Consider the following 24,599-nt stretch of genomic DNA (forward strand, 5'->3'; position numbering starts at 1 on the left):
GAAACTAGTGGTCACAGACTTCCCTCTTCACTTTCTGTATGAAAGGATTAATTTTATTTCTTGTCTTCCTGGTTCGGACATGAAAATCTGAATGACAAATACGATTGATTGTAAACTTTCGCAAGGTCTTAGCATGTTTGAGTTTTGAATAAATGTTTGCGTTAAAGAGGTTTGATTTAATCTTTCGTATAATTAGGTTTCGAATAAATGTTTGCATAATTTATATAATCATTTCCTTACTTTAACATTTATAAAATCATCCATAATTATTTACTTTAACATCTATAAAATCATTTATAGCATAGAACTGGATAGAACTTCTTGCAACCATGCACGCAATGGTATTCTTATTATAAATATGAGAATACAATCAACATGATTGTAATGCTCTTATTATAGGTATGATACTACATAGAAATCGGTTTACTAGCGATGGATTTTATGTAACGACCAGAGAATTCAGTATGATAGACTTCTAATCAAGGGCAGAATATAATGTTGTAATTAGTACCAGAAGCGCAAGCGTGGGTTTTAGTGTTATCACTGGGATATAGGTAGGCATCTGGGCACTGGTCCATTTTGCAAGTGGGTGCATAGCAGCTACCGTCGGAGGGAGTTAGGGAGAGAGGGACATTGAAACCGTCAATTACAGAGATGTCATAGAAATCTTGATTGTTGCCCCCATTCAGAGTATATTCAACCAGCGTTGTAGGAGACTGTCCCGAGAGCGTACAGCTGAGCACGCCACCGCAGTCACCAGTGCTGCAGCTTCCTTTACCAGAGGCATCGAAGGAGCATCCCGTACGTCCCCAAAATCTGCCTGAGCTTGTTCCTGCGGGCACGTCAACACTCCATGATTGACCCTGCCCCAACGCTTGACCGCCACCTACGGGAATTCCTGCGGCCCATACCGTGTATGAACACTGGTTCTTGATCACAAACGTCGCACCCGTAGCTCCTGCACTTACAGAAACCAAAAAATATTTCTTTATGATATCAAATATTTCTTTACCATATCTAAACTCATTTACGTACATAAAATACGATGCAATGCAGTCAATGGATTACTGTAACCTTACCTTGAAGACAAACGTTAAATATTAACGCTAGTATTGCTGTAACATAAATCGAAACTGCTAATGTTCTTGCCCCCATTGCAACGTCCACCACCAAGTAATTAAACACAACTATAAAACAGCACAATACAACGATGGAATTGCAGTTGAGCTTATTTGATGTTGTATACCACGAATGGCACTCTATATATAGGCGGGGCTAGCCATCCCAAACTTGGTCTTAGCTAGCGTATACTGCAAGAAATTCTTATGAAGGTTGATCCCCCCTAGTTGGGCGGCTGGGAAATAAATTTGAGAGTGTGAAGAATAAGAAGGCGCGCTAATCGCTCCTGGACATCCGGGGCACGCCCCCTTTACTTTTTATTGTTCGAGATGTTCCGGGTCGTCTTAAACTAGTGATCACGAATATCTCAAGAAATGCTTATCCAGAGTCAGAGTGTGGAAAAAATTACTAAGAGAGAGGATAAGAAAAAAAGCGTGCGTTGATATTTATTTGAGTATTTCAGGAATGTTTCTGCAGTGCCATATTCATTTCAGCATTTCATGAATGTTTTTCTTTATAATTAAGTAAAATTAATTAATTTTATTTTTTTAATATCAAATTTTAAAGTATTTTTGAAAAATGTGAAAAAATCATTTCCCCACTTGGTAACTCCCTCGCCTTGTACTGTTGTAATGTTCCGGGCCGTCTTGAACTAGCCCTCTTGTTCTAGGTCTTGAACTAGCCCTCTTGTTCTAGAATATGCCACCAAAAATTATCAGCTGTCGGAAAATTATCCGCTGGAATGTATGACTCACTATCAAGATTTCATTTAATGATTCAACAAGAATACAATATAGCACGTGTCCCCTAAATTTTCATTTAATGATCGCCCAAGAAACACAATATGGCTGGACTTGTTAGAACAGATCGGTTGTCGTAATCTACCAAATATCCACGCTTAGGATGCTTTGTATGACTGACTATCAAGATTGACTGAGGACTTGAATTTTCATTTAATGATTCACCAAGAATACAATATAGCATGGATCCCCTAAATTTTCATTTGATTATTGATCAAGAATATAATACGGCACAGGTCTCCTGGAGTTGTTAGAACAGATGGGTCATCGTTCTGTACATCACAATTGTTTCGTAATCTTCTAGGTGTTCCCGGTCCGGCTTCAAACCAGTGATCACAGACTTCCCTCTTCATTTTGTGTGTGGAAGGATTAATTTTATTTCCTGTCTTCCTGGTTTGTACATGAAGATCTGAATGACAAATCAGATTGATTGGATACTTTCATAACCTCTGCGTATAGGTATGTTTTGAATGTTGGGGATTTTTCTGGTAAAATCCCAAAAACACACAAATAAAACTCAAATAAGATCTTTTGCACAGGGAAGCTTAAAAAAAATGACTGAGAACAGAGTATTACATACCCAGAAAAGGATTTCTATTCATTAAAACAAAATGCCTGATACATATTCATCCTCTTTGCTGAGAGGGATTCACCAAAAATACATTCAACAAAACTCTGTCTCCACCTCAGAATTTACACTGCTGGTGTGTAAAAACCCATTTACATTCATTAAAATTTTTATATTGCATTTCATTTTCAAAAATAAAAATTCACAGTGATTCATATTACTGTGCGTTCTTCCATTCGTTTGAGCAACACACAAAAATACCTTTCAACTCCTGGTTATTCATATGTTTTGCATTGTTGTGCGTTATGCTCCCCACACCGTTCACAAGTCTTCATTCCTTTTTTTTATTCACCCACGCGTGTGTTCTGCTGCTTCATTTCATTTACAATGGTCAACGCCCCAACAAAAAAACTATAACACGTTTTGATGTATAATAATATATGCCGTATATAAAACTTAAATACTCTACCTACACTTATGAGGATTTATTAAATGCATTAATAAGAAAAACTGCGGTCAACGAAACTTGAATTTTACTCCACGCATAATTTAATATTGGCTCGTATGCAGGTTGAATGATGGACGACGGAGAACTTTGAAGGCGATCGGACGGCTGGAATGAATATCGGGAGCCCACTTCACGCTGAACTTTAGGCTCCGAAATGTCAGTCCTGCTGACGTATATAGAGGACCACGTGGCTGAGTATAATTGTATCGGGCTCGATTATACGGAAACTACTTTGTGACCAAAAGCGGTCCGATAAGTTTAGGTGGTTTGGAGGAGCGGTTTTGGCATTGTACAAACGAACGAACGCGGTTGAAATTATATTTCAACACTCCCCTTTAATTTCAACTGCTGGGCATTCAGTCATACCCAAACACTTTCTCAAAAATTCAAAGCTTTTCTGATCCAATGGCTTTGTCAAAATGTCTGCTACTTGTTCTTGAGTCCTGCAATGTTCTAGGACAATTTCTCCATTGTTCACCAATTCTCTGATGTAGTGAAACCTTGTATCAATGTGTTTTGTTCTCTTATGAAACACTGAATTCTTTGACAATGCAATAGCTGAGCTATTGTCACAAAAAATCACTGTCGCTTTTGCCTGCTCTTGGCCTAAGCTCCTCAACATTCTTCTCATCCAAACTGCTTGACATGCTGCTACTGTAGCTGCCACATATTCAGCCTCTGCTGTAGACAATGCTACAATGGACTGCTTCTTAGAAGCCCATGAAATGGCTTCTGAACCCATATGAAAAACATAACCGGAAGTGCTTTTCTAATCATCTACACTTCCAGCCCAATCACTATCAGTGTATCCAACTAAATTTGAACATTCTGAAGTAGTATATAAAATTCCAAACCTTTTGGTACCTTTAACATACCTCAGAATTCTTTTCGCTGCCTGCCAATGTGCTTCCTTTGGCCTCTCCATGAATCTGGAAATTAAACTAACAGCGAACATAATGTCAGGCCTAGTAGCTGTTAAATATATAAGGCTGCCAACAATACTCTTGTACAAACTAGGATCAAAATCCTTGCTGTTGTCCTCTCTGTTGAGTTTTAATCCCATTACTGTGGGAGTGATCGTTGTTTTGCATTCTTGCATGTTAAATCTGCCCAACACTTGATTTACATATCTAGCTTGTGAGATAAAAATTCCTTTTTCATTTTGATCTACTTCTATGCCTAAGAAGTATCTCAAGAAACCCATGTCAGTCATTTCAAATTCCTCTTTCATGACTGATTTAAAATTCTCAATGAGCTGATCATCATTACCTGTGAAAATAACATCATCAACATATAAGACAACAATTAAAATTTTACCATCTTTTTCTTTGATGTAGACGGTGGGTTCTCCTTCACACTTGTCAAATTCATTATCCAATAGATAGGAATCTATCCTGCTGTACCATGCTCTTGGTGCTTGCTTCAGCCCATAAAGAGCTTTATTCAATTTTCACACTTTGTGCTCTTCACATTTCTTCTCATAGCCTAGAGGTTGTTCAATGTAAACCTCTTCCATTAACACTCCATTTAGGAATGTCGACTTCACGTCCATTTGGTAGACTTTCCATTTGTTTTGTGCTGCTATGGACAGCACTGCTCTCACGGTTTCCATTCTTGCAACCGGTGCGAAAGTCTCCTCATAATCTCTCCCATATTGTTGCTTGTATCCTTTGACAACCAACCTTGCCTTGTGTCTTTCTATTTTACCTTCAGCATTGCTCTTGGTCTTGTAAACCCATTTCACTCCAATGACTTCTTTGTCTTTTGGTAGCTCAACCAAATCCCATGTTTTGTTCCTCTCTATGGCATTCATCTCCTCATCCATAGCTTCTATCCATTTCCTATCTTTAATTGCATCTTCGAAATGAATAGGATCATCAACATGACAATACAAGGAAAATAAGGAATTCATTCCTTCTTCATAAATATCACTTAGATTTCTAAACTTCTTACCTCTTTCATTTGGTGTGCAAGTGCTTGAAGATGCACTTGAATTTCCTCCTTGTGATGTGCTTGGAGAAGCACTTTCATTTATCTTCAATGGTGTCCCTTGATGTCCTTGTGTTGGTGCTACAGTTTGGGGATGCATTTCAGCCACCTCCTCATCATCTCCATCATGAGACAAACAGTTTTTAACAGTCACTGTTTTCTTGTTGCTTCCATCCCAAGCTTCCTCTTCAATGAATTGAACATCTATGCTGACAAAAAACTTCTTGGTAGATGGGATATACAACCTGTAAGCTTTGGATTCCTCACTGTATCCAATGAAGATACATTTCTCCCCTTTGTTGTCCAGCTTCCTCCTTAGCTGATCTGGAATGTGTGCATAGGCCACACATCCAAAAACTCTCATGTGGGTGACTCTTTGCTTTCTCCCACTCCATGCCTCTTCTGGCACTTTGTTCAACACTTCTTTTGTAGGACACCTGTTCAAAATATACACTGCACAATTTACAGCTTCAGCCCAATAATCATTTGGCAAATGCTTTGCCTTCAACATGCTCCTCGCCATATCCATGATGGTCCTATTCTTCCTTTCAGCAACTCCATTTTGCTGTGGGGTATACCTAGCTGTAAACTGTTTGTGAACTCCATTTTCTCTACAAAATCGTAGGAATTCCTTGGAGATATACTCACCTCCTCTATCAGTTCTGAAAACTTTTATATGCAGCCTGCTTTGGTTCTCCACAAGTGCTTTGAAATTTCGGAATTTTTCAAACACTTCACTTTTGTTTTTAAGAAAATATACCCAAGTTTTTCTTGTAAAGTCATCAATAAATGTTAGGAAATATTGGTTGCCTGCTAATGATGGAGCTTGCATTGGTCCACATAAATCTGAGTGGATGATCTCTAAGGGTGCCTTTGCCCTTATGCTTTTACCTGATGGAAAACTTTCTCTATGTTGTTTCCCCAAAATGCAACCTTCACAAAGGCTGTCCGGTTTCTCTATCAATGGTAATCCTCTTACCATTCCTTTTCTACTCAACAAATTAAGACCTCCAAAATTGAGATGTCCAAATCTCAAGTGCCACAACCAATTTTCATCCTTTGGCACGCTTTGGAAAGCCTCTTGGGTGACTGCTGCAATTTCTCCTTTGTTTTTCAAATCTGCTCTTATTCTAAGAGGGAACATCCTGTTCCTTGTCATCTTCACTTCAGCAATGCATCGTTTGCTGGGTGCTATATCCATGATGGTGCATACATCATTCACAAAGAAAACATTGTAACCTTTTTGAACAAGTTGTCCAATACTCAAGAGGTTACATCTCATTCCAGGGACATAGTAGACATCTGCTATGGTTTTCCTTTCTCCTTGCTTTGTAAATATTTTTACTTCTCCTTTTCCCATAACAGAAATTTTGCTATCAGTTCCTAGTGTGACTTCTGATTTCACATTTTTATCTAGGGCAAAAATGAGAGCTATGTTTCCTGTCATATGGTTGCTGCAACCTGAGTCTAAAAACCATATTTCCTCACTGTTTGTTTCAGCCATGTTACAAGCTAACAACACATTATCTTGGCTGATGTTTTCTCTAGTGACATTTGCATTTTGTCTATTACTTATATCATGTTGCTTCTTCCTACATTCACTGGCATAATGCCCATATTTTTTACAATAATAGCATTGGACATTGGATTTTTCATACCTTTGTCCTTGAGCATGATGTTGTCCTCTTTGTTGGCTGCTGCCTTGGCCTTGGTTCTGATTTGGATTGCTGCCTCTTCCTTGAGCATTTGCTGGACTGTTCCTTCCACCTCTGTTCTAGCTTCTGCCTCTTCCTCTCTTGTTTCCTCTGCCTTGACCTCTTCCTCTTCCAAAAGACATCTGGGTCTTAAAGGCTTGCTCTAGAGATGAGTTTTCATTTCTACTCAACCTCTGCTCATGTGTTATCAGTGATGCATGAAGCTCATCAACTGAAAAGTTTGAGAGACCCTTTGTCTCTTCTATGGTGGTGACAATCACATCAAACTTTGAGGGTAAGACCCTCAATAATTTCTCCACAATCCTCCTTTCTTCAAGGGTTTCTCCATGAGTCCTTATCTGTGTGACCAGACCAATTACATGTGTGAAAAATGAGTCAATGGTGTCTGACTCCTTCATGCTCAGATTTTCAAAATCTCTCCTCAGCAACTGTAGTTTTGTTGTCTTTACTTTCTCCATGCCTTGATAGGCTGTTTTGAGGGTTTGCCATGCTTCATTGGATGTCTTAGCTGCTGCTATCCTTGGAAACACACTCTGGTCCACTGCTTGATACAACAATACAATGGCTTTTGCATCCTTCTTCCTATTGCTCTTCAGCAGATCTCTCTCTGCCTGAGTTAAGTTGTTAAATTGATTTTCATCTGCTGGTTCTTCAAACCCAGATTCAACAAGCTCCCATAGATCTTGTGAGACAAATAAAGCTCTCATGGTTATTGACCAGTAGTCATAGTTCTTCCCATTAAACTGTGGGAACTGGGTGTTAAACATACCCATGCTAGTGCTGGTGCTAGCCATTCCTTGCATCCTCAACTATGCTTCAATTTCTTGACTGTGTATTTTAAAACACTGACTGTTTCAGCAGTAACAAAAGGAAAACTTTGAGGAATACCTGAATCTTTTGCCTGAGACTTCACTTTGCTGGAGAAGATTTACTGCTGCAACAAAAGACTCCTCCCTTCAGCTTCTTGAACACCTTCAAAGAGCCTAAGCCTGCTCTGATACCACTGTTGGGGATTTTTCTGGTAAAATCCCAAAAACACACAAATAAAACTCAACACACAGAGGCAATGCTCTGTTTCCTTTTCTCCACAGGATCTTTTGCACAGGGAAGCTTAAAAGAAATGACTGAGAACAGAGTATTACATACCCAGAAAAGGATTTCTATTCATTAAAACAAAATGTCTGATACATATTCATCCTCTTTACTGAGAGGGATTCACCAAAAATACATTCAACAAAACTCTGTCTCCACCTGAGAATTTACACTACTGGTGTGTAAAAACCCATTTACATTTACTACTGTAAAACCCCTTTTACATTTACTGGTGTAAAACTATTTTACACATACTGCTGTAAAACAATTTTTACATATGCTGTAAAATTTTTATATTGCATTTCATTTTCAAAAATAAAAATTCACAGTCATTCATATTACTGTGCGTTCTTCCATTCGTTTGAGCAACACACAAAAATACCTTTCAACCCCTGGTTATTCATATGTTTTGCACTGCTGTGCATTATGCTCCCCACACCGTTCACAAGTCTTCATTCCTTCTTTTTATTCACCCGCGCGTGTGTTCTGCTGCTTCATTTCATTTACAATGGTCAACGCCCCAACAAAAAAAACTATAACACGTTTTGATGTATAATAATATATGTCGTATATAAAACTTAAATACTCTACCTACACTTATGAGGATTTATTAAATGCATTAATAAAAACCTGCGGTCAACGAAACTTGAATTTTACTCCACGCATAATTTAATGTTGGCTCGTATGCAGGTTGAATGATGGACGACAGAGAATTTTGAAGGCGATCGGACGGCTGGAATGAATATCGAGATCCCACTTCACGCTGAACTTTAGGCTCCGAAATGTCAGTCCTGCTGACGTATATAGAGGACCACGTGGCTGAGTATAATTTTATCAGGCTCGATTATACGGAAACTACTTTGTGACCAAAAGCAATACGATAAGTTTAGGTGGTTTGGAGGAGCGGTTTCGGCATTGTACAAACGAACGAACGCGGTTGAAATTATATTTCAACATTGAATAAATGTTTGCGTTAAAAGAGGTTGCATTTGATCTTCGTATAGTTATGTTTTAAATAAATGTTTGCGTTAAGGTGATATATATATATATATATATATATATATATATATAAACTCCTAGATCCGACTATTCAACCATACCAGTATTCTTCTAGAGCTTGCGTAGACTGGGAGCGGGAATGTGGTATCAGGAAACCTGGTAAGGAAACTCCCAAATATCGACATTCCCTTACCACTCTCGGTGGTGCTATGAATACATGACACCTTTCACCTAGCAAGGAAAATCGAGTGGAGTGGGTTATGATTTTTGATACCAAGGTTAGGGTTTTGGAAAAAAAATCTCCACTCCCAGAGGAACAAAACTAATCCTCACCATTCCTAGATGGCAGTACTGGGAAGCATGTGAAAATCACATGGGTAAAGAGGACGTGTCTCATATCCATTCACTTCAATAAAGTCCACAAGACTTCCTCTTCTTAGCTCACTGGCCTACCATTTTCCTCGTTACAAAGGAAATCATGAAATATTAAGCGGGTTCCATAAATAAGCTTGAGGTTAACAATCATACCAGCCATAAAATGAGACATTTGGTTCGCTGACAGCAGGCCTAGAATTTCAAATCTTTTTTGCCTGTCAAACAAAAATTTCATGACGTTTTTACATTTTCGATGCTTTTTATTTTACGTTCTAAGTAAATTTAGAAATGTCAACCTCCCTAATTAGACAACCACTTTCCAAACTGTTTTGGATGCCCTTCATTTTACGTTCTAAGTAAATTTAGAAATGTCAACCTCCCTAATTAGACAACCACTTTCCAAACTGTTTCATAAAGTGCAAGATGCCAACTAAAAACTGCAACCTCTACCAACAAAAAAAACTACAACCTCTGCTCAGTTAAGAGAAATACCTCGTTTTCACAAATGTTGAGTGCATTGAATATCGCCCTGCACATACATTGGAGAAATTGAGCAGAGAAATACCTCGTTTTCACAAATGTTGAGTGTATTGAATATCCCCCTCCACACACATTGGAGAAATTAAATAAATGGATACAAAGGAGTTATCAATTTCTATTTCTTTGAAACTCCAATATAAGCCTCGAGTTTTAGGGTAAGGAAAGCCTTCCTCAAAAATAGTTGGAACTTAACTCAATGACTACATAATTATCAATTGCCAAATGTTTATTTCAGGTGTGAAGTATCATCAATCTAAAGCTTTACAAGTCCAAAATAAAAGCTAATACCTTTGACCTTGTGAACAGTAGACAATTATGCCCAAAATTCTCTCTCTAGTCCAACATGAAAGAACAATGAATCATATCAACCTAAAGCTTTACAAGTCCAAAATAAAAGCTAATGCATTTCTTTAACCAATCAACATAGAGAGTTATGCCCAAAATTTTCTCTCCAAGTGAAAGAACAATGAATCATTTATGTGTAACTATGAAACACTAACAAAAAATATATCTAACGATAATCAAACATGTATCTAACTTCTTATTCATGTTATATCCAAAATAATGGCGAAGACTTTCCAAGAGTAGATCGCTTTACAGTTATCCCTAAAACGCTTTCATTACTTTATGTAAATAGAGAGTGAGAAATAATAATGAGAGAAATCAAACATTCAGTCTAGGGAAATACACATTAATAGTCTAGCGAATAAAAGGGAAGTCAAACATTCCAAAGAATTATGCAGAATAGAAATCTAATAGTTAGGGAAAATACTCATCGAACACACATGGGATTGGTGAATTCTTATAACTTCCCTGTTGAGGAGAAAATTGGAAGTCCCGCTTTAGCATCCCAAGCACCGAGAGCTCATAAGCATTTTTGAGCAACCCATTCCCGCACAAAGATGCATAGAAGGATGGAATTGTGAACTTACTATTTCCGTGCACATTCCACATGTAATGGAAACCCAATATTTGTTGATGATAACTAAACAAGCTCATGAACCCCAAAAATTCAGAATGCCAATCAAATAACAAAAAGGGGAAAATAATACTAATTAGAGACATATACCAACCATCTTCCGTTCATAAGGGTTTGGTTTCTTAATAAATAGGAGCATAAATAATGTACTATAAATTGTACATATAGTTGAATGAGGTATTATAATGTTCATAATATTTTAATGTACGTTTACTTATTATAACACAGGTCAAATTTGATGGTGAAAAATTTTCAACCACTTGTCCAATACGTTTTGAAATCCAAAAAACGTCCCACACTACGTCAATTTCCATGCTGCCTAAAGTATTAATTTAAGTGTAATGATAAATATAAGGGGACGCACTATAGCGGTTACTAACTAGGTTTACATAGAAAATAGTGACCATAAAAGAAATATATTAAAGGTGAAGAATGAGAAAACAAAAAAAAAGAAAAGGGGGTCACACACCGAAATGAATACCATGAAGTGGGAAGGTCATAGTTCTTTTACCAAACATTATTGTATAAGGCGTGATGGTGCCAGAATATTTAATATATTACTTTTAGATATATGTATTAAAAATGGATATGACACCTTTACAAAGACGTGGAAGTAATATCAGCTATCGATAAGTGTCATAATTGGATCGTATTAAAGTGAAAAGATTTAATTAAAAATAGAAGAGGGATAAAATTGAATAAAAACTTACAAATACAATAAAGTGATTTTACCCTTGTGATTATGACGAACTTGAGTGTCACTTTTATTAGGTATCAACTCTGATATAAATATAGTATTAATGAAAAAAATAAAATGGGTATGAATAGAGGTAGTTTACAACTTTGCAAAAGAAAACAATTTTATTTAGAATAGGATACCATTTAAGAGATAACAATAAAAGTTTTGTTCCATATTCACCTACTTTCATTACTACAAACACAATTTATTTCAACTCTATATCAATCATCTACAATGTCCATGAATTTTGTAGGAGACAAATGGTTGTTCAAAATAAGTTTCTTGGAATTGACATCTCATTATAGGAGACAAATAGTTGGAATTAACATCTCATTGACTTGAAGCTAAGTTTCTCGTTATCATTTTGAATGAAATTCTGCCAAAGAAATAAAGCCATAAAGTCATAAAGTTCCATTACAACTAATGAGGTAGGGTGCTCACCAAAAAACACCATTTTACCACAACATTTTCACTTTCATTTCTATTTTTTTTATGAAGGATTTAATTGATCAACTCATAGACTATCAATAACTTAGATTCCAATTAGTTATATTTAAACTAAGTGGCAAGTACTAGCTAATATGTAGCACCTGTTAATAATAAGTTATCAATCTTGTAATTCTTTGATATATCATAATTTCTTAAATTTAAATACAACAATATGTTTAAATCAATTTAATATAAAAATTGAAGTGATGAAAATTGTTTAAATAATATTTTCTCCAAGTGTATAAAGTGATTATCTCTTCATTTATATTTTAATAAGTAGTTAGTAGTATACATCCATTTTCAGCACAAATTCAACTTGTGTTGAGAGGGATAAAATCTATTGAGGTGCGAATCTCTTTTACAATGCAAATTTCGAAAAAAATGCATCCCTCTCATGCATTGATAGATTCTATAACATGCCTCTCCATTGTTGTTTAGATATTTTTTTTACCTGATTCTTTAAAGTCTTTTACAATGTTTCCAACATGAACAACATTCATTACCAAGTCCCCTATTAAATTTCCTCCTTATTATTTAATTGGTTTAGGGATATTTAGGTGTGGTCATGCATTTTACTTTTATATTCATTAAATTGATACTCTTGGGCCTTGCGTTCGCTTGGGTGTACAAGTACATGTGGTTTACATGAGGGTTATCCTATCATTTATAAGTTAGGATGTCGGTATTATGGATAAACTTTGGTCTCATCACTTTGAGTGTATTTGGACCCGATTGATATTTGACGTGGTTAAATCTACTAGAATTGTGTTAACATTTGTTCCCTGCACCTTCTTGACCTTCTAGCTATATAGTTCAACAAAGCTAAATTCCTAGGGATTACATCTAGGGTTATGGAGAAACCTGACAGTTATGAAAACAACTGCCTCCCCTCCCACGACACCAACAAACCTCATTTGGCTCTTTCGGTGGTGAGGCGGTCTCTACAACATCATTCTACAATTTCCATGGCTTCTATGTTGATAGAATTCCATTTACAACAAGTATGAAATTAATTTTCCCTATTTCATTCTAGGGTGAAGGTTTTTCTACTATTTTTGTTATTCTATTTTTAAGCTTGGTCATGAATTCCTTACGATCTTACCAATTTATATACAGGGATGGGAAATCACCATTTGTTTGAAATACCTTCTCAATGATATCTTATGAAAAGGTTCGTTTAATATTCCAACGCCCACTCCGGTTCTATTAGGTAAATCTATGTACACTCAAGGGTTTATCCTTGATTTGAATTGTATTCAATTGTTAGAGGCATTCCTGAAACTGTCCTTTTTTGTATTAAGTCATAGAGTTTCTAACCTCCTAGACGACTACCCTACAAGTAAATGTACAATCATTCTTGTCCATATTTTATTGACTCTTACCCAATCTTCTAACCATGTATCATTGAAGTTTATAGATTAAATTTATTTCTCGAAAGGATTGAGAGTGACGAAACGAACTGTTATTCCTTGGTAGCAAGTTCTATTCGAGTTTCCTCCTTTATATGAATCGAGGATATACAAGAGTAATGATGTTTTAAGATATGCACAAAAAATTTGTTCTAATTATTATGCATATGGGTCAGTGTATTAGGTTCATGTAGTTGGTCATGTGACTAAGAAATTCCCATTCATGGGTTTGTACTAAATTTTATTCATACTTCAAGGCCAACAAAGAACCTCTTAAGTGCAGAGTTCTATTTTCGCTACTCACTCAAACACCCTTTTGGTTGTAGGTTTTAGAGTTGTATTCCTTGATGGGGTTCCACACTTGGCTCGTTTCAGTGGTTATCTTTCGTTGCTTTCCCAACGCTGAATCAAATGGTTTGAACATCATTTGGTTAAAGCTAGATCATGTATTTCAACTTTCCTTCTCTGAGCGAGTTGACTCATACACTTTCTTCCTTGTCATTTTGGTAACCTTTCTCCACTGGTGTCTGGTACAGGGTTCCGACAAGTTATTATTTTGTTTTATGGATAGTATGGTTTTAGAGGTAAGAGATAAACCATCTCCAATATTTTATTATCATTCGGTTGGATTTGAAGTTATATGAACCTTGAAGGTTTATGTGTGCTTTGATTGGTATACTCCTATGATATATACCTAAGGGTTCCATATGGTTGTGCAAGAATTGTTTCAGGTTTTTATTTATTTTACCTTATCCTTGTCCAAAGGTACCCATCATCGACTCTATTGAAATATCCCATACAAAGGGTTTTGTTCCTCTTGAAATTTAGAAATAATTCCTTGGCAAATTAGCATGGCTAGTAGTTTTCCTACTTTATATTTCTTTTATAATATGTTATACGAGGGTATCCTACCGTGTTGAACAAGGTTTATTGGAAATTTATCTATAGCTTAGTGAAAACACATTTATCGCTTGGTCTCAAGCAGAATGTATACATGTATGTATGTATATTTTTACATGAATTGGGTATGCCATCGTGGCCTACTGCAAACAAAATTTCCATTCTATTAGTGTATGATTGTAGTGTTCTGAGCAACTATCTCCCGAAAGTTTCTTCCCAAGTCCATTTTTGGAATTTATTTTTTTCATTGAGGTTCCAAGGAACGATCCCTTCCTTTGCTTTTAATTGTGGAATCTCTCTATAATCTATTATTTTATTGTTTTTTATATAAAACATTCCTTCTCTATAAGCTATTTTTTATGGCATGGCGATGTAGCCTATATTTTTGACAATTCATTGTTGCAACAATTTTTTTATTTGGAAAAGAAGAACATCACATTGAAAAGAACAAACCATCGAAGGTTAGAGTTCCAATATATATATATATATATATATATATATATATATATATATATATATATATATATATATATATATATATATAGGCTCACTATAAATAATCAACGTACCACAACACTAATACTTAAAATTTAAAGTTAAATTAGCATGTCTTTGAAAGTGTATTAATACAAGCCTAAGGTTGTCCAAATAGATTATACACCAACAATATGGTTGTCTTACTTAAACACAATTCCCTAAAGGGAATAATATTAAACCTAACCACTCTACAGTGAACATTTAGGAATACAATTGGTACTCACTTAGTACTACACCTGAACAAAACTTAAAGAGCCTAGGAAAATATGACTATAACATGGTGGGTAGATGTTATGAGGAAGACGTACCCTCAATCACACAAATTCAAGCAAGTCATAACCTTGACATACCTGTAAACAGTGGGTTCAAGGATGGTGAAAAGTGAGAAGAAATTTCAGGATATATATATATATATATGTGTGTGTGTGTGTGTGTGTGTGTGTGGAAGAAATAAACCCTTACAAAATAGGGAGACTATACCTATGGTCATGAGAAGCCTGGGCATTTCCTTTTTCCTGGTATAATAACAAAATACACCATTAGTGATACATGAGATGGTCTGGACAACACAATACACACAACAAAAAAATCTGTGAATTAATAATGGAAATAAATCAGAACAGTGTACTTTGTAGGGACTGAGACCATTTTGTGACAAATTCATAAGATGGCTTGAAAATGTAAAGACATTCTTATATACTAATAATTACTGAATTATTGGTTAGAATATCTCCCAGTGAAGTTTTCTTTACCCTATAAAATGAAGTGGTGATATCGTAAAGTCACTGGAAAGTATTGGGGGACGCTATCAAACTCTAATGATGAAATTTTAAGTATAAAATAGGGTGGAAGTGAATGTATGATGGAAAAAAAGGGCATAATGGTTGGAGACGTTTGTGACGCATTCAAATCAGTGTCAAAATTGTGTGGATACAAGAAATAGCCCGTGAATACCATCAACAAACAATGATATTTGGCTTGTTAACACAATACCATGATTCAAACTAATATCAAGGGGTAGACAAACACAATAACCAATTTTAAAGGCTTGCCTTCTTTATTCTATCGGAAAGAAGCACCAATCAAAGTAAGGAAAGGAATCTCCTACAAAACCCTGATAGAGAACCACAAATGCCAAACATGTAAGGTCATTAATGGTGGTGCTATGCAGGCATGACAACACCTCAATGTGGTGAAAGGAAAAAAAATGAATGGCGGGGGGGAGTAGCTTGATGCATATGGTTAGGGTAGAGGGCGTGAATCTCCACCCTTTGGTAAGAAAAACACATCTCCACTTTGCCTTTTGATAAGTACTATAGACCACATGGAGTTCAAATGGATCAGGTGGACGTGGCCACCACCGCGCGCAAGGCCCAAGAACCACAAGATCGATATATATAAGCGCTCCAACAGGACCCATACGTGATATATGTATTGAAAAGTTAATCCATAATAACCTTTACGAGATACATTTTTCTACCAAGAATTTAAAAGTTACCACCGCTAAAATTATCATCTCTTGTATACTTAGGCATATTTGATTATCGAACATGTGTGTGTTAAATAATTTAATGCATTTAAGTGCATTAGAAGGGACAAACACCCTTGAGCTTGAGGGACATACCTTAGTAGAATGTAACCTTGGTGAATTTATAGTAAGGGTAGTGTACTTTATAGTAAAAAGTCTTAGTGCTTTGAAGTAAAGGATTCTTAGATTTTACTAATATCTATTAAGTGTATAATTTCAAATTAGAAGGAAAAAATATATATAATAAATGAAAAATAAAAAATGGACATAACCAAGGTATGTGATGTTTGAACTGAATTTTATGGAGCGTATTTACAGTCCATGATAATTTTTCAACAAATGTAAGCCTGGCTCTTTCTCTTCAACGCTATACAAATTCTTTGGTGAAACTATTTCTATATAATTAGTTTTATGAGTAATTAAAAGGTTGTCTTCAACCTTAGATTTATTTATGCATTTCTAAATATAGAACTATTCCAGTTACTTTTCTCCAGAATCTCAGGACTTCTAGACTAGGCTTTTGGTCAACCAGCTTGGCCTATCTGTTAACCTGAGTTTAAAGTATGTTATACATCTTACACATTCTACAACTATTATGTGTCAACTTCCCATTCTTAAAGAAAACAGTGTACATACACATTATTACACAAACAAGCTCATACTTTTACAGTAATATATTATCAATAAATAACTCAAATCACTTATAGATAGGAACCTTTTTACTTTAAAGAGAAGAACATAAACAATAATAGATCAATTTACTTATTTTTTCTACAAATTTATGGTTTAGCCGCAAAACACTGGGGTCAAGCATGCTCCACCCAACTAATGAGGATGGTGTTGAACACTAGAACTCCCCCCGACCTAATTAACACTTCTAAAGAAGTTGTTTGAGAAGTAACATTTACAGGTTATTCAAGACCTCTTTCATTATCCCAATTAGCCTCAGTCTGAAATTTAACTGAGCACCAGCCTTACGTTTAAGATTCCACTAGCTAACCAGCTTAAGAATCCTTAACTTGGCAACATCTCGCCTACCTCAACAACATCATGACTAAGGTTCAAATTTTAAATCTTTATTTCCTCTCTTGGAACTCCTCCAACTAGGTATTTATTTTTCAAGGTTTCCTCAGGTTTTCTTCCCTCTCCCCTCTTGGCTTCCTTGTCCCAACTAAGATTATTTATCTCTAGGGAGAGGAATAACTATCTTCTAATTGTTTGGTAAGTGAAAATCTCTTTTAGCACTCTTTCCTGTGGTTTTGGCCGATCATAGTTAATATTACTTAAAAATAAATAAAACAAAATTTATTATCCATGTTTGGCCTTTCATATGGCGCACAATTTACCAAAACATTGTGGTAAAATAAAATATTTACAACTTTTTATCAAGGGGTGTTACATCTTCCCCCTCTCGAGTGAAACAGCATCCTCGATATTTCCTCGCCTTCAAAGTAAACTAGATCATGCCTCAAAAATAAAATCTTCGTGCATAGAGTATTCATTCTCCTAGGTGGCCTTTTCTAGGCCAAAATGCTTCCACCACCCTCTAACCTGGGTGATTACATGTCGCTATGGAATGATTTTCTTTCTCTGGTCAAGAATCCGCAAGAATTGGATCCAGAACTCTGTCTAACTTTACCTACATCCACATTCATTATGGCTAATATTTGCTTTACTCAATCATCTTGTCAAAACACACATATATATATATATTATCATTTCAAACTTTTTTAAAAACATCATGTATGGGTCATCAACATGTATCACGACCAATCAAGTGTTAGTAACCTGCACTCAATAAGAGTTAACAATATTGTTACAACTCATCAATAAATAAGGACCCATTATGTGATTCAGCTGTAAATTCCAAACCTCAGAAGTACCAATCCATAGTAGTAATATCACAAAAACCATTTATTATTATAATTGTTTTTTTATATTTTTATTTCTTTATCAATATTTTGTCCATAATTTTAAATTTAAGGCAGATATATTTTCTTTACCTTTAGTTTGTTATTTAAATACCATCATGATTCCATGATATGCCTCGACAAAATATTAATAAGGTTCAATAGAAATAAATTACTTTAACATATATTGTTTTTATTTGTTACGACAAGTATTGTCGTTGTCCTTTATTCAAGGAAACCCAGTTACCTCTATGCTAACTATCTATGGAAGTCTTGATCAGTGAAATTTTACATCAAATATTTTCAGTTCCACCAAGGCTTGAAAACACAAGGTGGTATGAAATCACCATATTGACTCAAGAGTTCAACTTGGAATAACATTGTATACTTAAAATCAATGAAATATATTGAGTAGTAGACACCACCCATTATCACAACCACACATCTCTGACACACCTTATTGATTTTGGTTTTGCATCTTTTCTGTTTTGTGTCTTCCATACTTGCCAATTTCCTCAATGTATTAATATATTGATTTTTCACACCTATGTTCATTCTAATTGACCAACTGATTAACATGGGGGCTTCACTCAATGAACCTCTGACATATCACATGCAATCGTGGCATACTAAATTATACCCATAATTTGATTAAACATTACAAAATACCTCTAAAAATCACATTATTTAACCTCCTACCAATACAAACGCAATATATCTTCCCAATTTAAGAAACCCCTACTTTCACTAGATATTGTAGGTATCCATTTTCTCATTAACCTTTTTTATACCCATTAAATTGTTTTCATTAAGTTTGAGCTCCATTTTTTATCCCTTTCAATATAGAAACCCTTTACAGCCTAATATATGCTCAATATATTTTATCACTTTTTCCTCAATATATATTCCCCAATATGAACCCACGTTGTATGGTATTCCTCCCTCAATAAATTCCCTGTATTGATTAACCTCATTTGTGCTTATGAAAGTCATATTAGAGTTCCTTAGGGTAATTGCCTAGAATGACATTGATTGGTAACTTGTTGGACCTTCCAGGTCATCACATCAATGAGCATAGATAATGCTTGTCCCAATATATTATCGACATTCTCTTTATCACATATTTATTTTTTATAAAGTTATGTTCTGCACACCCCTTTTTCATCATTGTTAAATACAACCACAGGGAAACAAACGATATGAAGGATCGGCCTTGAATGCAATATTATTCAAATTATATACATTTATAATACATTGGAGTGAATCTTGGATTCATCTTCTAAGGTCTCTTTAACTCCCTTTGTTTGTTCAACTTCCTCACCATAACCATTAGCGGATTAAGTGTTCGACATTCCCCCCCTTAATATGAAGGGGTATGTGTGAGTCCAAGAAGAGAGCTGTAATACAAAATGTACAAAAATGCATGGAAGAACTAGGATGATTGTTCTCTTTGAAATGTTTGTATAAGGTGGTGGTTTAAGGATGACCATGAAAACTGGAATGCTTAGTGCAGTTCCCAAAAGTCTTCCAACTCTAGAAATAAGTGGAAATCTTTGCTAGAGGAAGTTTCCCTAATGCTTTGGAAAGGGATACCTTCAACCTGGAAAAGGGAGGTATAAAACCTGTGGTGGTTTAAGGATTACCACCAACTCTAGAATTCTTAATGCAATTCCTAGAACTCTTCCAAAACTAGCAAGAAACTAAAGTCTTTTGCTAGAGGAAGTGTCCCCAATTCTTTAAAGAGGGAGATTCAGCTCAACTTGAAAAAGGAGGTCTTAACCCCACATAGATGTTTTAAGGCTAACCAAAAACCAAAGGCATGGTCAATGGCATCTTTGTCTTTGGATACAACTCTGAATCTTGTATGCGAATTTTGGCTTAGGCTCGTTTGATTTGGCTTTGAATCTTGTATATGACCATCATTTCCCCCCTTGTTAGATACAAGGTGAGATGATGGATAAAATAAAATTCAAGAATTTTTAATACTGTAGAATAAGTTCTAACATATGAATAAGTTATAATACTCTAGATTCTCCTTTCCCCCTTCGGTCTTTAGTCTTTTGGGTAAAGGTTTAAAATTTTCCCTAGCCCCTAAAAAGATCCTGGTTGAAGACATTATTTGCGACGTAGAATTTGGGATTAGCGGCTTACCTGATAATATTAAGGACACTATAAGGCAATATTGTACTATTGTCCTCAGGATGGCCAAGCCCCCAAGTAGCAACATCAGTAATGAATTTATGGCCCTCATATCCTTAAACCACAATAAATATATCGTGGTTCTAAAAGCCGATAAATGAGGATCTTCCGTCATCCTTGACAAAGAGTATTATCTCCATAAGATGCTGGATCATCTTTGTAATAGTGGAAGCTACAAGAACCTTTCAAAGAATCCCCTGAAAAAGATCTCAAGGGTAGTGGATCTCGCCATCAAGTCTAGTAGCTCTATGGGTTTCTTCAGTCATAAACTCATTGAGAGTAGCCCCATTACTCCAAGGATCTATGGGCTTCCAAAAATTCGTGAGGAGGGGGCTCCCCTTAGGCCCATTATCAATACCATTGGTGGTCCTACCTACCTTTCGGAAAAATACCTTGCCTTGAAGCTTAGATCCCTGGTTGGCGTCATTGAGTCTTTCGTCAAAGACTCTGTGCCTTTTGTTGAAGAGATTAAGGGCATCAAAATTGACCTTGGGGACATTCTTGTGAGCTTTTATGTGGTCTCCCTTTACACTTACATTCTTATAAAGGAGGCCATCAAGGTCTTCAACTGCCTCACGGACCCTGATACCGCTCGTTTAGTTGAGATTTGTCTCACTTCCACATTTTTCAGCTTTGAAGGTGAGTTCTATGAATAGACATGTAGTGTTGCCATGAGCTTCCCCCTGTCCCCATTTGTTGCTAATAAATTTATGGAAGATTTTGAATCCAAGGCTTTGGCCTAAGCCTGTCTACTGCCTAAGCTTTCAAGGAGCTTTGTGGATGACACAGGTGTCATCTGGTCTCATGGCCAAGAAGAGTTGGATCTTTTCTTCAATCATCTCAACAACCAATCCTCCTCCATAAAGTTCACTATGGATCAAGAGGTTGATGGGTACCTGCCCTTCCTCGATGTTCTCATTCTGAGGAATGATGATGGTTCTGTCTCCCATCAAGTGTTTCAGAAGAAAATTCATACTGAGCAGTATGTTAATGCCAACTCCCATCATTTCCCTGCTCATGAAAAGAGCCTCAATAAAGAGAAGGCTCATCTCCTTAATGTTTTTGCTAATAACGGTTATAGTAGGCACCTCAAACAAAAAGCTTTCCTCAAAGCCAACAAGAATTCATTGGTCAAGAAAGACCCTAAATATCGAGTCTCAAGGGTTCATCTCCCTTTCATCCAGGGGACCACTGATAATATTGGTAGAATTATTAGGAAGCATAATGTTCCCTAAACCTTTAGACCCCTTAACAACATTCATTGCTCCCTTAGATCAGTAAAAGACCTGTTTGACCCCAAGGACATGAAAGGTGTCTATGTTATTCCATGCTCCTGTGGGAACCCCTATGTGGGTGAGACTGGTCATTCTATGAATCAGAGAATTAATGAACACCCAGACGACATAAAACATGGGAGGACCTGATCCTTTGCCCTGGCAAAACACGTGGAGAAGACTAAGCATAATGTATGCATTGAGGAGGCATGTGTTATTGCCAAGGTTGTGCATTTCCATCACCGGAAATTTAGGGAAGCCATAGAAATAAAAAAAAGCCCGAGCAATCTCAATGGAGATGACGGCTGGAACATTACGAGTTGCTAGATCCCTGCCCTTTCTTCCTAGCCATCCCCCCCCCCCCCCCCCCCCCCCCACCACCACAGTCCCTGCCCTCCCCCTCATTCTCGTCCTGTGTCTTCTTTGTTCTTCCACCTCGTCGTCCATATCGTTTGGATTCCTTTATCCCTTCTCATTTTTTTCTTTTTAGTATTTGTTTTGATATTATGGTTTTAATAGTAATTAACTCTATTAATAAGTTAGTGATCTTAGTTGTTAATACTTACAATTTATTTCTATGATAACAAATATAACATGAAACTAACTTACATAATAACTAACGAACTATATATATGTGTGTGTGTGTGTGTGTGTGTGTGTGTGTGTATTATTCCATATTATGATTTAGGTTTTTATTTAGATAGTTTTAATTATAAAAAAAAATTATGTAATTTTTATGGTTAATCCATGTTTATTTAGGTCTATTAATAGGTTAGGGTTCTTAGTAGTTAATACAAAGAATTATATTTTTTGGTAATAAATATAACAAAAATAACTTACATGATAATTAACTAACGATTTATTTATGTAATTATAATTAGGGAAGGGACTTATTAATAACTAATTGATTCATACTCTTGATTATTATATGCAAACTTTACGTTTATTCAAATTTTGTAATATATATAACAAAAATAACTTACATATTAATTAACTGATTATTTTTTCTCATCCCCTTTCCCTTGGTCCAGTCAGGTTTCCTTTTTCCCTTCTCATTTCCTTATTTTTAGTATTTGTTTTGATAGTATGGTTTTAATAGTAATTTAGACTATTAATAAGTTAGTGATCTTAGTTGTTAATACTTACAATTTAATTCTACGATAATAAATATAACATGAAACTAACTTACATAATAACTAATGAACTATATATATATATATATATATATATATATATATATATATATATATATATATATATATATATATATATATATATATATAATTCCATATTATTATTTAAGTTTTTATTTAAATAGTTTTAATAATAAAAAATTCTTATATAATTTTTTATGGTTAATCCATGTTTATTTAGGTCTATTAATAGGTTAGGGTTCTTAGTAGTTAATACAAACAATTATATTTTTGGTAAAAATATAACAAAAATAACTTACATAATAATTAACTAATGATTTATTTATATGGTTATAATTAGAGAAGAGACCTATTAATAACTAATTGATTCATACTCTTGATTATTAAATGCAAACTTTACCTTTATTCAAATTCTATAATAAATATAACAAAAATAACTTACATATTAATTAGCTGATTATTTTTTCCTGTCCCTTATCCTCGGTCCAGTCAATTTGGCCAGTCAAATTTAACCATTTCTCAGTCAAATACAGTCGTTGGTCCAGTCTAGTTGCCTAGTCTAATTTAGTCGTTTCTTGGTCAAATATAGCCATTTGAAGATCTGCTCTCCCTATTTAACATGCAACCATGATATGGTTTTTCAACTTGTCCTGACGATGAACCACACTCGTTAGTTCGAAACACGTCGACAAAAGTATTATAATGTGATTTTAGCTGAAAAGGATTCTCAAAAACTTGATATGTATCACAGAAGCTTAAATTCAGCAATATTCTTGGCTATTGAAGCCCATTTCCAAGAAACGTTCCATCAAAGGTGAATATTTGTTCTTGCAGGAGGCTTGTTTTTGAAGCATCTGTTTGAAGAATGAGTGGTTTTATGAAAGTGTTCACATGGATGAAGATCAAAACAATGATATTTCATATGGTTAACTTTGTCACAATGTTGGCATTTAACAATATGTTATTGCTACTATGGAAGAGGACCAGAATCTAGAACAAATCTAGTTGAATTGTCATGAATAAATCCAGTACTTTGAAACTAGATGGGCTGTGAGTAATCTGGAATATGAAATGACACATGCTTGTCATATCCAAGACCAGTTATGTGCCTGCTATGGACAAGTTCTTACCAAGGTATGATGATGGTCTTGGGAAGTGTATGATGGATTTCTACTTCTTTATGCAAATATGCTCCTTGATTGGGCAATAGATCTGAATCAAATTCAACATTATTGACTTGTTGCTGATGGGAGTCTGTCTCAATGTTCTGAACAAAAATAGGTTCAAAATGTTGTCTTTTGTAGAACTCATCTTGTTGTAGCTATGATTCAAGCTTCAAAATTTCAATGTTTTCTTTTGCATTTTGTAAACAAGTTCCAATATTGGAGAGAGTGTCCTTATTGATTTGGACTGTGTTATGAGAAGTAGATAACATTAGAGTGTTTAGTAACTCTAAAAATTCATCAAATCTAGCCATGTGTGGGCGGAGTACTGCTCCAGTGGCTACCAAAATACAAACATAAGGAAGCTTCTCTCGAAACCAAATATTATAAAATAAATGCTCCAAAAGTATAGATAACGAACCCATAGGAATATTTGTCAATGAACACACTAGGCTTCAATGCACTTATTAGTTAGATATACATACAACATAAACCCTGGGCATATAATACAAAAAACTGTATATATTGCACGACTTTGAAAAACTAATGACATATAAAATCAACACACCATTTATAGTCCACAAGCCTATTTCAGCTTCAATGCACTCACCTC

General features: G+C 35.4%; 1 protein-coding gene across 1 annotated transcript; it reads right to left on the reverse strand.

Moving 5' to 3' along the window:
- Positions 1–318: 318 nt before the first annotated feature.
- LOC149204223 (thaumatin-like protein) lies at positions 319–1,350 on the reverse strand. Its single transcript, XM_089393243.1, has 2 exons — positions 1,080–1,350; positions 319–958 (listed from the first exon to the last, which is right to left on the reverse strand). The coding sequence occupies exons 1-2, from the start codon at positions 1,153–1,155 to the stop codon at positions 480–482; spliced, it is 555 nt and encodes a 184-aa protein (XP_089249369.1). The 5' UTR covers positions 1,156–1,350; the 3' UTR covers positions 319–479.
- Between the last annotated feature and the right edge of the window lie 23,249 nt (positions 1,351–24,599).

Source organism: Pinus tabuliformis, chromosome 1_2, assembly GCF_031772625.1.
Source record: "Pinus tabuliformis cultivar Carrire ecotype Pingquan chromosome 1_2, CPIR1, whole genome shotgun sequence".
Lineage (NCBI taxonomy): Eukaryota > Viridiplantae > Streptophyta > Pinopsida > Pinales > Pinaceae > Pinus > Pinus tabuliformis.